General features: G+C 49.0%; 1 protein-coding gene across 1 annotated transcript in view; it reads right to left on the bottom strand.

Annotated features, from left to right (window-relative positions):
- Positions 1-335: 335 nt before the first annotated feature.
- RBM20 (RNA binding motif protein 20) overlaps positions 336-11,958 on the bottom strand; it is a 198,305-nt gene continuing 186,682 nt past the window's right edge. Inside the window, exons 13-14 of the mRNA XM_058543972.1 lie at positions 7,093-7,214; positions 336-3,225 (exon numbers count right to left, since the gene is read on the bottom strand). Coding sequence (XP_058399955.1) covers positions 3,115-3,225; positions 7,093-7,214 — 233 coding nt within the window. The 3' untranslated portion in view covers positions 336-3,114. The remainder of the gene's footprint in view (positions 3,226-7,092; positions 7,215-11,958) is intronic.

Genomic DNA, 11,958 nt, shown 5'->3' with positions numbered 1-11,958 from the left:
GTACAGCACAATGGGGTTCAGCCACTAGCAGACCGGGGAGCATTGGGTAGCAGGGCTCAGGGTTTCTAAGAGGCTAAGAGATTTTTCTATCTGATTCTCCAAAAGGGACAGGCAGCTTCCCACTTTCCTAGACTCTGCCCTTCTGGAGGTTCACCCCTGAGAATCTCAGATTCTCACAGAGCCCCAAATGGAAGCTGTTGTGCCCTCTCCTTTCAACCCTTCAGAAACATTCTAGATTCAGAGAGGGACCAAATCCCAACCTCAGTGCTGGCGAGCTTCCCGCAGCCAAATGTCGAGGGATCTCTGCATGACAGATGGCTCCTTACTCACAAGCTTTCAAATTATCTTTATTAAAAATCATTTTTTTTTCCTTTTGTAGAAACAAACACTTGCGGTCAGTTATACAGATCAGGAAAAGTGGTGACGATTTATAGGACACTCAACAAAATCCAATACTTTACAAGTTCAAACAAATTAACTAGTGTTTTTTTTTCTCATAAGCTCAAAAAACAAACTCTGGTCCAGTTCAAGTATCATCTAACAGATCACAGCCTCGGAGTGTCCAAGAAAGGGAAACCCTGATACTAGTGGCTGCTGCTCACACAACATCAAATTTACCAAATTCTTTGGGCATATGGTCTGGATCTACTTTATTTCAGGGGTTTACGATGAAAGAAAATTACATAGGCCTTCAGTTATATGTAACTCAGGTAACACATGGATCTGTAGCTCAAGGCGGCAGCTGCTCTTGAACAACCTTTTCTGGGAGACACTTTGAAATGGTGGACAAACACTGAGGAAAAGCTTTAAAAAATAAATCAATATTTTCCTGGTTGCCTTTCATACTGCATTGTGTATGACACACGTAGGAATAAAAAGTGCAAATTACGGAGTGGGTGAAGGACCATGCCAATGGAATTGTATAAAAATAAATAAAAATAAATATATATATACACACACAAATTAGAAGCTTAGATGATTTTTAAACTGAAGGTTCTGATTGAATGCTGAGAGAGCCTCTCCTCTCTCCCTCCCAGGGGCTCTCTCCAGCTTTCCAAGATGGAGAAGATCAGTCTGTCAGCAAGGGAGCCATTACACTACTGGGAATGCGGTTGTTTGAACAGCCATTGGGATTTCCATGGAAACGCTGCCGGGGGATGAGCTGGCGGGTCAGCTTTCACTTTGCTGGAGAAAAGACTACCAGCCTCTCTGACAATGCACAGTTCCAGCCTCTGATGGAGGCGGCAGGCTTTTCCCAGCAAGGTCCGGCCAGGAGGTCAGAGAGCTGCCTCTTGGAGACACCAACCTTTCCGAGGCCCCCAGGTGGCCGGATGCCAAGTTCAGGTTTCCTGCTTCCTCCAGCCTCTCCTCACCACACCTGTCCAAGCCAGTCTGTTTGCCTCTGGCATTGCCTTATCTCTTCTCCCTGACAGCTTCCCAACAGCTCTCTCCTCGCTGGGGATCATGTACCTCAAGGTTTACACGTGATCATTTTATGTTCTACATGTTTCCTTTCTGTGCCTCAGTTTCTTCACTGATAAAATGTCAGTGTCAAACTCAGATGATCCCTCTACCCTTCTGCCATTAGAGCAGAGGACAGAATGTGCAGTCTACTCTTACCTACCATAAAAAAAATGCAAAAATAAGTAAATAAAACGAACAATCCCTTCCTCGTCTACCTGCTTGCCATCAGGAACAGAAACAACAGGAACCACCTTCCAGGGGCTGAGCTAGGCAGGCCGCCTCCAGGTGAGTATGTCGGCTTGTGGAAACAGCACCAGGCTCCCCTCTGATGTTCTTGAGGTCTTCTCTAGGGCTGCGGCCGAGCCTCATCCCCCCAGCACCCTGTCCCAAACCCTTCCAATAGCACATCAGACGCGGAACCCGGAGCCCGGCTGGGGCCTGAAGGCACTGACCTCCGGGATCAGACAGCCCGATGGGAATAAGGGTTCTGTTCTTCATAACATATAACAGCAAGGTCTGCGCATGGAGTCAGCTCTGAGACGCCCTTGACCTGCTGCCAAATTGGAAAGGGCCCACCACAAACCCAGGGCAATCCTCAAATGCCACTCTTCAGTCCTGCAGCCTTCTCTTTCCTTAGTTTCTCCCCATTGAGAGGCCGTTGAAAAACCATCCCACTGTGAGGCTGCTGGAGCCCAGAGTGCAGGCATCAGTGAGGATGCCATTTCCTTGTTTTGGTGTCTCTCGGGCCAATGCCACGCATCCTGGGAGGCCAACATTCGACCTAAGCCCTTACCAGCGGCTGTTTTAGCTGGAGAGAGAAAGCGCTTCTCTTTTCATTTTTATTTAAAGTGAATCTACACCAAATTCACTGTCCAGAATACAACAACCCCTGGCATCTCCTGAAATCAAGAAGACAAAAATAGTTTGGGGGGAATTTATCAGAGCTTCCAAAATGAAGGGTTCTTTTCCTCCTCTGTAAAATTCATTGAATTTTATTTTAAGGCATGAATCTGGTGAACTTCTAGAATAATTGAGAGGGTGCAAGAGTTACTAAAACCAAGGGCTTTTCAAAAAGGTAGTCCAGCTGGAGGAACTCCCAGCTTCTGCCAACTGACTGTCTAGGGTGCCCCCTCTCCAGGACTGCAGGGCCCGACTCAGCACCAACCTCCCCCAACACCCTCCTCCCAGGCAGAGAAACCGCTCCAGGTTCACTGAAGTGGTTCCTGACCCAGGAGTTTCCGTGAAATCTTTCCCTTGGATGACTCAGCCTGGCCTGACCTGTTCTAGCCCATCAAGAATTTGAACACTGTGAAAATCCCTGAGAAGTTGGATTTTATGAAATGGAACTGACCCTTGGCACAGAAAGAGGAGAGAGGGAGGGAGGGGGAGGAAGAGAGAGAAGCAAATTGAAGGTTTGAAGGAAACAAAAGAGACAACAGGCAGAGAGAGGGCGACCCTCAGGGGGCTGGACACAGCAGGGTGACAGCTCTAGGAGACACTTCACGGCGTTTTCATGAGTCTCTGAGAACAAACCCAGGCCACGCGGCCTGCCTGGTTTTCCTTCCTCTTGGGCTTCAGTTCCTGCACCGAGGTCAGGAAGGCCCCACCTCGCAGGCCCTCCTCTCCCGGCTTCCAGCAGCAGCAGGGGTGTCAGAGCTTTTTCCTTTCAAAGTTGGGCACGATTCCGCTGTCCTCGGGCCTCGGGCTGCCTGCCCCCTCAGTCTCCTTCAGGCCCTCCTCGGCCAGCTGGGACAAGTACTTCTGTGGTGGGAACAGAGGGGCAAAGCAGGGAGAGAGAGGGTTAGTGGTGACCTGGAGGGAGAAGAAGGGGGTGAGTGCCTTGGCCCCCTCTCTTATCATCTTGCCCAGCGAGTGGGACCCGCCGCCTCCTCCCTCCCCAGATCCTTCTGCGGCTATAGGACCCATGCTAAGCAATGACTTCCTCCCCCTTTATGTTAGTTTACAGGTAATGTGTGTCTCTTGTAGAAAACATGTCAAGTACAGATCCTAACAGCAGCAAACGGTTCTGTAGCCCTTATCCTGTACAAGCACTCTTCTAACTGCTTTTCTTATATAAACTCATTTAATCCTCATAGCCACTCTCTCTGTTTTCCAGAAAGAGCTCCAGTATCCAGGCAGCACGTCCACGTGTAAATGGCAGATGGAGGAAGGGGAAACTGAAAGGACAGGAGGAGAGAAGTGCTGTCCTATAGCGATTGTGAAAGACAGAGCCGCAGCCTGACATTTGAGACTCTAACAACCTGCTTCCTGTCAGGCGGGCTGGCAGGTTGAGTGTCTTGGAGGTCCTTCTATGGATTTCTGTTCCATAGCTGGGGGCCACCTCACCCCGCCCTGGAACGCTCACTGCTATGACTGGCCCCCAGCCCAACTCAGCGAGCCTGTTGGGCCGCTCCTGGGATTCTGGATTCAGTGTAGTGAGACAGACTAGAAAATGCCTGGGGCCCCCAGCTGCAGGCCATCTGATTGCTGGGGCAGCAAGGAGTAGTGCAAAGAGCACTGGATTAGGAGTCAGCAGGTTAGGTCCAGCGCAGTGGCCAGAAGTGTAGGCTTTGCCATCAGATGACCTAGCTCTCAGCAGAGAATACCCAATATCTCTGACATCTGTAAAGTGCAGGTAATAACGGTAACTACCACATAAGGTTGTTGTGAAGTCCAAGAGAGGGAGCATAAAGCACTTGGCACAGCACCCAGCATGGAATAAACACTCTGCAGTGTTGCCCGTTATCATGAGTGATTTTGGGAAAGTCACTCTTCTTTTCCCAGCCTCAGACCTAATCTGTTAAATGGGAGAAATGGTGTCCTCCTCCTCTCCAGGAGATTTTGAGGGTCAGACAAGATGATGTGCATGAGATGACTGGGTCTACCTGGTCTAGAAGAGACTGTGGTTGGCCCTGAGAGGTTGGTGAACCTGACTGGGAGAGGGGCAGACTGTGGGTCCCGGAGGCCCCGGCTGCTAACGGAAGGCCGGGTTTCTCCACTGCCTCAGCTCAGAGAAGGGAATTGAGTACTCAGAAAGGCAAGTGGGTGAGTGTGCTGCATGTGGACACATTCTTCTCTGGACCTGGAGCCACGCAGGCATCTAGTTTTCCTATCTAGTGCTGACTCCACCTGTTGTTCCAGATTACTCTGGGTGGGTTCTCTCAGGGCCATGACCAGCAGTGGGGCACAGCAGGGGTTGCACAGAAAGGATGGAGGCTCCTTCCACCTGCTCCCCGAAGAGCAATCCCCTGCCCCCACCTCAAGGCCTCCTGGTGGTGCTAAGTTTACAAGTTGCCTGACTTAGGTGTCAGCCAGCACCCACTGCTCGGGTCTGAATTCTTCCCTTTCCACGCAGGTAACTTGGGGTGTGATGGGGTGGGGTGGGCGAGGCCATGTGGACAAGAGATATTTTGTCAAAGCCACTACAGAAACCCTATCTGGGGAAGCCTGTGGTGGAGGCTCCCAGCTCCCTGACTGGTGCTTCAGGGAAACCTGAACTGTGGTTGGCGAGTGTAAGGGGCTTAGCCAATGTCTAGACCTGACATGTCTGGGGACCACACGAACGGCTCTGGCCTGCTATGGGGAGGTAAGTCTGTTGCAGGGGCCCAGAACATAGTGCAGTCCACTGCCCTGGAAAAAACACAGGATTTAGAATTAGAGGCCCTGGCAAGTCTGTACTCTTCCTAACTTCTTGGGTGACCTTAAGCTGTGTGGTTTCCTTGGGGGCTGCACAACTCAGCTGAGAATGCCAGATGAGATCAAAGATTCTCGGATTGAGATATCAGAATCTGCTAGAAAGATTTTTTTAAATGCAGATTCTCAGGCTCAGCCCTAGAGAAAACAAATAAGCAGGTATAGGGTGGGTCCAGGAAGCTGCATTTTTAAAAGATGCCAGATGGTATGAAAACCAAAGTTTGGGAAAATCAAGACTGGATGATCTCCAAGGTCCCATCCAGCCCTGCCTTCCATAGGTTTCATGTCCTTGGGGAGGGGGAAGATGATGTCTTCAGGCTAGATGGCTGCCCTCAGCTGGCTCCCTGGAGCCCAGTCTGAACCCTGGGTCTGCCCAAGTTAGGCCTTCACTGCCCTCCCCCAGGAGTGGCTGGGATGTGGGCCCCAGGCCCCATGGCTTCCTCAGTTGTGACAGCTGCTCTCCAAAGGGAAATCAAGAAGCTTAAATGACCTGAGTTTGGACATAGCCAACGACAGTCCCTTCTAGACGGTGACCCAGGCCATGAAATTATGGGTCTCACTCAGTTTGCAAGACCAGCTTAGTAGAGTAAAAAGAGGAAAGTGATTAAGAATCAGGCGATCTGATCCCAGGCCTGGTGATTTACTATCAGCTTGGACATATCACATAGCTTCTCTGGGCCTCAGTTTCCTTAATTATAAAACAAGGGAGTTGGCCCATATCTGAGTTTTCTTAACTCGGGGTACATATTCACATTATTTGGAGAGCTTTCTCAAATTATGTATTCCCAGGTCTCCCCCCCAAATTCTACTGAATATCTGACCTAGTATATATACTTTTGAAACGTTGTCCTGGTGATTCTGGTTCACACCCTGGTTAAGAACCACCAGATGAGCCACTCTTTAACAATTTAACTGACAGTAATGCCTGCTCCAGAATAAGGGCACGCTGCCACCATGAGGGTCTTCCCAAGTTGAGGCCTTGTCCGTCAAAAAACTAGTCTGATTCCTGGTAGTGAAAACAGGAGGTACCTTGAAATACTCACCCCTGGTGTCTGGTATACCATGCTTTCTATTAAGTTACTAATCCCCAGCCTATACCAGAAGTTAATTATGAAAACCACATTCTAATATGCTATATACATATTAATTAGGTGTATATTATAGAAATATTACTATAGTTCATTGATTTTAAGATATGTGTTTTTTTCACACATTAACATCTCTGAAATTGAGATGCATTTTACAGTTGATGGAGTCTCACCATTTAATTTGCAATTTATTTTTCTTGTTGGTATCAAAAAATAGCCGTGTGTCTTACAACTGATGGCTCCTTAGATTGGATGAAATATGGTAGTTAGAGTATATTTTATGTCACCTTTTAATATACTAAAAACTTATTTGTTTATTGCTTGTCTCCTACACTAGAATGTAGGAGCTCCATGAAGGCAGGGATCTTTGTCTGCTTTTTTGGTTTTTTGTTGTTGCACCCCCAGTGCCTAGAACAGTGCCTGGTGCACATATGCCTATGTTGCGGTATGGATGAACATTTAAATAGAACATAATAGTGGTTTTTATTCTAGCAAACAGGGATACCTGCACAGGGTAACAGAAACAGAAATATCTGCATCTGGAACCGCCAGGTCTTGTGAGAAGGGGTCAGCCCCAACCACGGGCCAGGTGAACAGTAACCCAAGTTACTCAGTCTAGAGGGAGAGGCAGATACAATAAAACCAACCCAAATAGAACGTTCTAAGTGCTAAAGTGGAGACATGTGCTCTGAGAGCACATAGGAGGCAGCCACCATGTGGAGCAGCCCGGTGGAGTCAGGTCTGAGGGGAAAGTAGAAGTTCTCCATGTGGTGGAAGGAGAGAGAAACTCACAGAAACAGAGACTGGGGAGCCCCCTGGGTGCTAGGCAAGGAAGGCCGATGGTTACCTGTAAGTTCCTGTAGTGGACAGCACTGCGACAGTGGCTCATCTTCGCCACCTCCTCGCTTGTGTAGAATAGTCCACACAGCTTGCAGTAAAACCCAGTCCTGGGCACCACGAACTCTACCCCTGCAGAAGGATGGGGGAGGACAGGCAGGCGATTAGGAAGGTGGAGGGTGGCCCCTGTGGTCCTGCCAGCCATCAGGTGGAAAGCAATGAGCTCCATCCGACTTGCTGTTGACTTTGGCTGGTGACCTAGCTTCTCCAAGCCTGTCTCATTTGCAAAACAGGCCCGAAGAGAATAGCACCTACCTCATTCACAGGTGGTTGTGAAGGTAAGGGATGTACTCCCCCAAGTGGGATGGAGTGCTTGGCAATTACATGCTCTGCAACTGCCCTTGGGAACTAGGTCCAGGCTCTCCTATTATCAGCCTGCTTCCAGGTTTTCCAGAGAAAAGAGGAAGAAGGACGTTGCTTACATTTCACCTGTTGGATTTCATTTCTCCACACTGTACTTCTCTCTGCAGCTGTTGTGGCTAGGACTCTAAAGAATGCTCTCATTTTTTGTTGTTTATTTTAGAATTATGTTCATTAAAGAAAATTTTAAAGATAAACAAAAGTGAGAAAAAACACCAAGAGTCACTCCAATCAAAATATTATCTTCCACACTATCTATATGTAGAGGCTTTGTGTGTATGTGTGTTGGGGGGGAGCAGTTTTAACCATACCCTAAGTGCAATTCTGTCTCCTCCCTTTTCTCATGTAATAGTATATCTGAAACGTTTCCCCATTTTCTCCAGGCTTTACATCTGAACCATCAATTAATAGCATTTTATTTGTGACTTATTAAATATAAATCCCAGGATTCTGGGAAGCCTTTTGATTCTGAGGAAAGGAAAGAGTGGCCCGACAGCCAGAGAAGTGACAGTGTCACAGCCCAGAGGATTCATCTTTGAAGGGATGGCAGCTGCTCCAGCCTCCACCAAGAGTTTTGGGGGTCATGGTTCTCCTCTTAAAGACATGGTCAGCAGAGTGGAAAGAGCCCAGGTCTGAGAGGGCACAGGCCAGACACTAAGAACCTATGTAACCTGGGGAGAGTCAGGTGAACCCCTCCTGGGCCTTAGTTTCCTGAGGCATCTGATTGTGAAGCACCAGCAAAAGAGCAGGGTGTGAGGGCTGTGCAAAGCAGGACCCCCTATGTAACTAAAGAAGAGGGGCTGACAGCTCGGCTCACCCAGATCCCACTTTCAGACAGGGGCTGCTCCCTGCGTGCACGATGACACACTTCAGCTGGGCTTTGCCGCTGCCCATCTGGTTAGCTCCCACTGCTCTGCTGGGGGTGGGGGTGGTCAGACTGTTGGCCACACTGGGTGGAAAGGAGAGAGGGGCTAGGAGCAGGCACAGAGGGGAACAGCAGCTTGCAGAGAGAGAGAGATAGGCCAGGGCACCACCAAGGACAGGCCTGAGCTGGCCTCCAAACCTGTGTGTGACCACAAGTCCGGGGCTTCTTTCTCATTCTCTTCCCACTTTCCGTGAGACAGAGCTAAGTGCACAGGAGACCCTGTCATAGAGAAGCAGCCTAGACTTATAATTACAATTTTTTGTTTCACTTCAAGACAGCCACTCATCAGTGCGGAGGGGCAGGCCTGAGGGAAGAGGGAGCCTGGAGCCCTGCCCACAGCCTGCCTTGACTGATTGCTCCACTGCGGTTTGGGGCCTGGGCGGCCTCCTCAGCTGGTTTTCTCAAACTGCCACGTAGCACATTGCTGTGCCCTCAGCAGTCCACAGAAGACCCCAGAAGTGAGGGAGCCTCACTCAGGCCCAGCTGCCTAGAGGGAAGCTGAGTGCCCTTCCCCACCCCCTCACCCTCCTCCTCCCCTCACCCCAAAGAATGGAAAAGTGGCCCTGGCTTTGCCTGTGGGTGGCCAGTTCACTCCTCCACTTCACAAACAGGCCCTGGCCCCTGGCTGTGGCTGGCAAAGGAGTTTTAAGCACGGCCAGCCTACGTCCTCTCTTCCTACAAAACAGTTCTCCCCCTTGCTGCTGCTCTGCGGGGAGCAGAGGCCCACACGAGACAAGACACAGCAACTAGAGAAGGAGAAGCACCACCCGGAGGCCACATGGAGCAGATGCAGGCCTGTGATCAGAGCTACCCCCTCTGTCCCACCGCAGACCCTGTAGGATCTGCCACTTGGGTGGTACCAGGAAAGAAGCCCTAGGGTTGTCACTTTAGACCCCAGCTGAGGTCCCCAGGATCCTCCAGGTTTCCCAAGAGGCCTTCCAGCCCCTATCCTAGGACCCCCAGAAGGGATACAGCTGCCTCAGAAGCCACCGCAGAGTGTGAAGCAGCGCCTGAGCTGGCAGCTGTGGCCCCTTTCAACCCAAGGGGCACAGCTACCATCTTGGGGGTTCTGGGTGAGATTTCACTTGAACAAAGGCTTCCATTGCCAGAAAAAAAAAAAAGAGAAAAAGCTTAGACGCTCATAGAATAGTGGAGAGAAAATGGAATTTAGAGTCAAACCTAGCTCTTTTACTTACATTGTATGACCTCGAGTACATTATTTAACTTCTCTGAGATGAGTTTCCTCATCTGTGAAATAGGAATAATAATACCGTAAATGGTGTTATGGGGAAGCACCTATCATTTTGCCTGATGCTCAAAAAATATTAGTTTCCAGCCACGCGTTAAACATTTCTTCACAGAGGCCAACTGCCTATGGGTTGGCCTTCTTGCCCTCCAACCTTTCCCCAAAGCCATCTGGAGAACCCAGACCCCACAGTTTGGCAGCAACTCTCTCCCCCGCCCCCGCCAGACCCCGGCAGCTGGTCAGGCAGTACCAGGTGATCAAGACAGTGCTGGGGAAGGAGAAGCCTGGGCGGGGAAGATCCCCAAACTCCTGGTTCCTCTCTCCTGAGTAATTGGGAGTTGCCACAGGCACTACAATGCCAACACCGCCTCAGGACGTTTCTGGAATGTGAGGGCCTAGTGAAGCGGCAGCAGCAAGAAAAACGGCCACAGCCCTCCGGAGGAGTTCTGGAACCTCTTGGTCCTCCCATTTTTCAGCCTCTATTAAGTATGATAATTAAAGCTGCATTTGCCTTCTAATAATAGCTCCTGGCGCGGGTAATTATAACTCCGTCATCCCAGCAAAGCCCGGGATGGGTGGAGGGGGAGCGTGTGTTTTGCAGGCAATGCCCTTTTGTTCTGGTAAGAACAGGCCTTGGCAGGCTCATGCTGGCTGGGGTCACCCAAAGCTGGCCTAAAAAACACGGTCAGTGCCCGCCCCCACCATGCCCACTCGGCCCTGAGCAACCAGACTTCACTTCTCTCTGCTCCCCATGGCGTGCCTTGTCCTTGGCACTCCTCATTCTCCGCCCCGCTCTCCAGAGGGACAAAACCTGCAAGTTGTTCCCCACCTCCCTAGAAGTCTCTGCAGGAGTGACTGCTCCTGGAGGGTGAAGGGTTATGCAGCCCCAGTGAGAGGCAACATAGTAGGTCTCAGTAACTATTTCATGAATGAATAATAACAACAGACAACGCTTATTAAATACCTCCTGCTGGAAGACACTAAGACCTTACAAGCATTTGTTCATTTGATCCTCAAAATAACCCTACATGTTTGGCTTCTATTACTCTCCCTGATTTACAGGTGAAGAAAGCCAAGCAGAGAGGTTCAATAAGCTGTTCTGTGTCCCCCAGCCAGCTGGGAGTTGAACCCAGGGAGTCAAATTCCACAGTCCGTGCTCTTAACCACTGCACAGAACCTGCCTTTCCTACACTGTGCCGCCTGAACAGAGCAGTCTTGGGTTAGAAATCCTCAGTTCTGACCTGACCTAGCTATGTGACCTCGGGTAAGTCTCTGGGCTTCAGTTTCCTCGCCTGTCAAATGTGAAAAATAGAACCAAGCCCCCCACCCCAAAATCAAGGAGATAATGGGTCTCAAAGCTAATCAAGGACTATAATCAAGTACAAAAGTACAATGTGTATTAGCCCAAAACCAGAAACAACCCAAATGCCCATCAACAGAGGAATGAATAAACAAAAGGTGGTCCATCCATACGCACAATGCAATACTCCTCAACAATAACAAGAAAACAACTCTCAATGCACCCAACAATTTGGATGAATCTCATAATAATCATGCTGAGTGAAATAAGCCGGGCAGAAACAGTACATACTGTATGATTCCCTTTATATACAATTCTAGAATGCAAACTAATATTTAGCGACAGAAAGGAGAGCAGTGGCTACCAGCAGATTGAGGTGTGGGGAGAGAGAGATTACAAAGGAGTATTAGGAAATTTGGGAGGTGATGAATATGTTCACTATCTTGATTGTGGTGATGGTCTCACAGGCATATACATATGTCAAAATTGATCAGATTGTACATTTTAAATACGTGCACCTCATTAACATCAATTTTACCTCAATAGAGCTGTTTTTAAAAAAACAGAATGAGATACCATTTTCCTTCCAACAGATTGGTAAAGATTAAAAACTGATAACATCCAATGTTGGCAAGGACATGGAGAATGAGAACTTTCCCTCAAGTAGCAGTGAAGACTGGTGTAATCTTTTTGGAGTGCAATTAAGTAGCAATTATGAAAATCTGAAATGCAAATATATCTGACACCACCCCCGCTAGGACATTGTACCACAGAAGCACTGGCGCACGCACAAAGGTGATAGCGTGTTGGGAAGGCAGCAGAGCACAGAGGCAGCCTGGCTCTATGAGTCACGCTCCTGGGGTTTGAATCCTGACTCCGGCCTTTGCTGATCATTAGCTTTTATAATCCTGAATCTCAGATTTCTTATCTGGAAAATAGGGGTAAAATTATTACCTACCTCATTGGCGTTTTGAGAAAGTTAAAA

This window comes from Diceros bicornis, chromosome 6 (genome assembly GCF_020826845.1).
Source record: "Diceros bicornis minor isolate mBicDic1 chromosome 6, mDicBic1.mat.cur, whole genome shotgun sequence".
In the NCBI taxonomy this organism is placed as follows: domain Eukaryota; kingdom Metazoa; phylum Chordata; class Mammalia; order Perissodactyla; family Rhinocerotidae; genus Diceros; species Diceros bicornis.
Note: the sequence above shows the minus strand (reverse complement) of the source record. Positions and strands in the feature narration are given on the sequence as shown.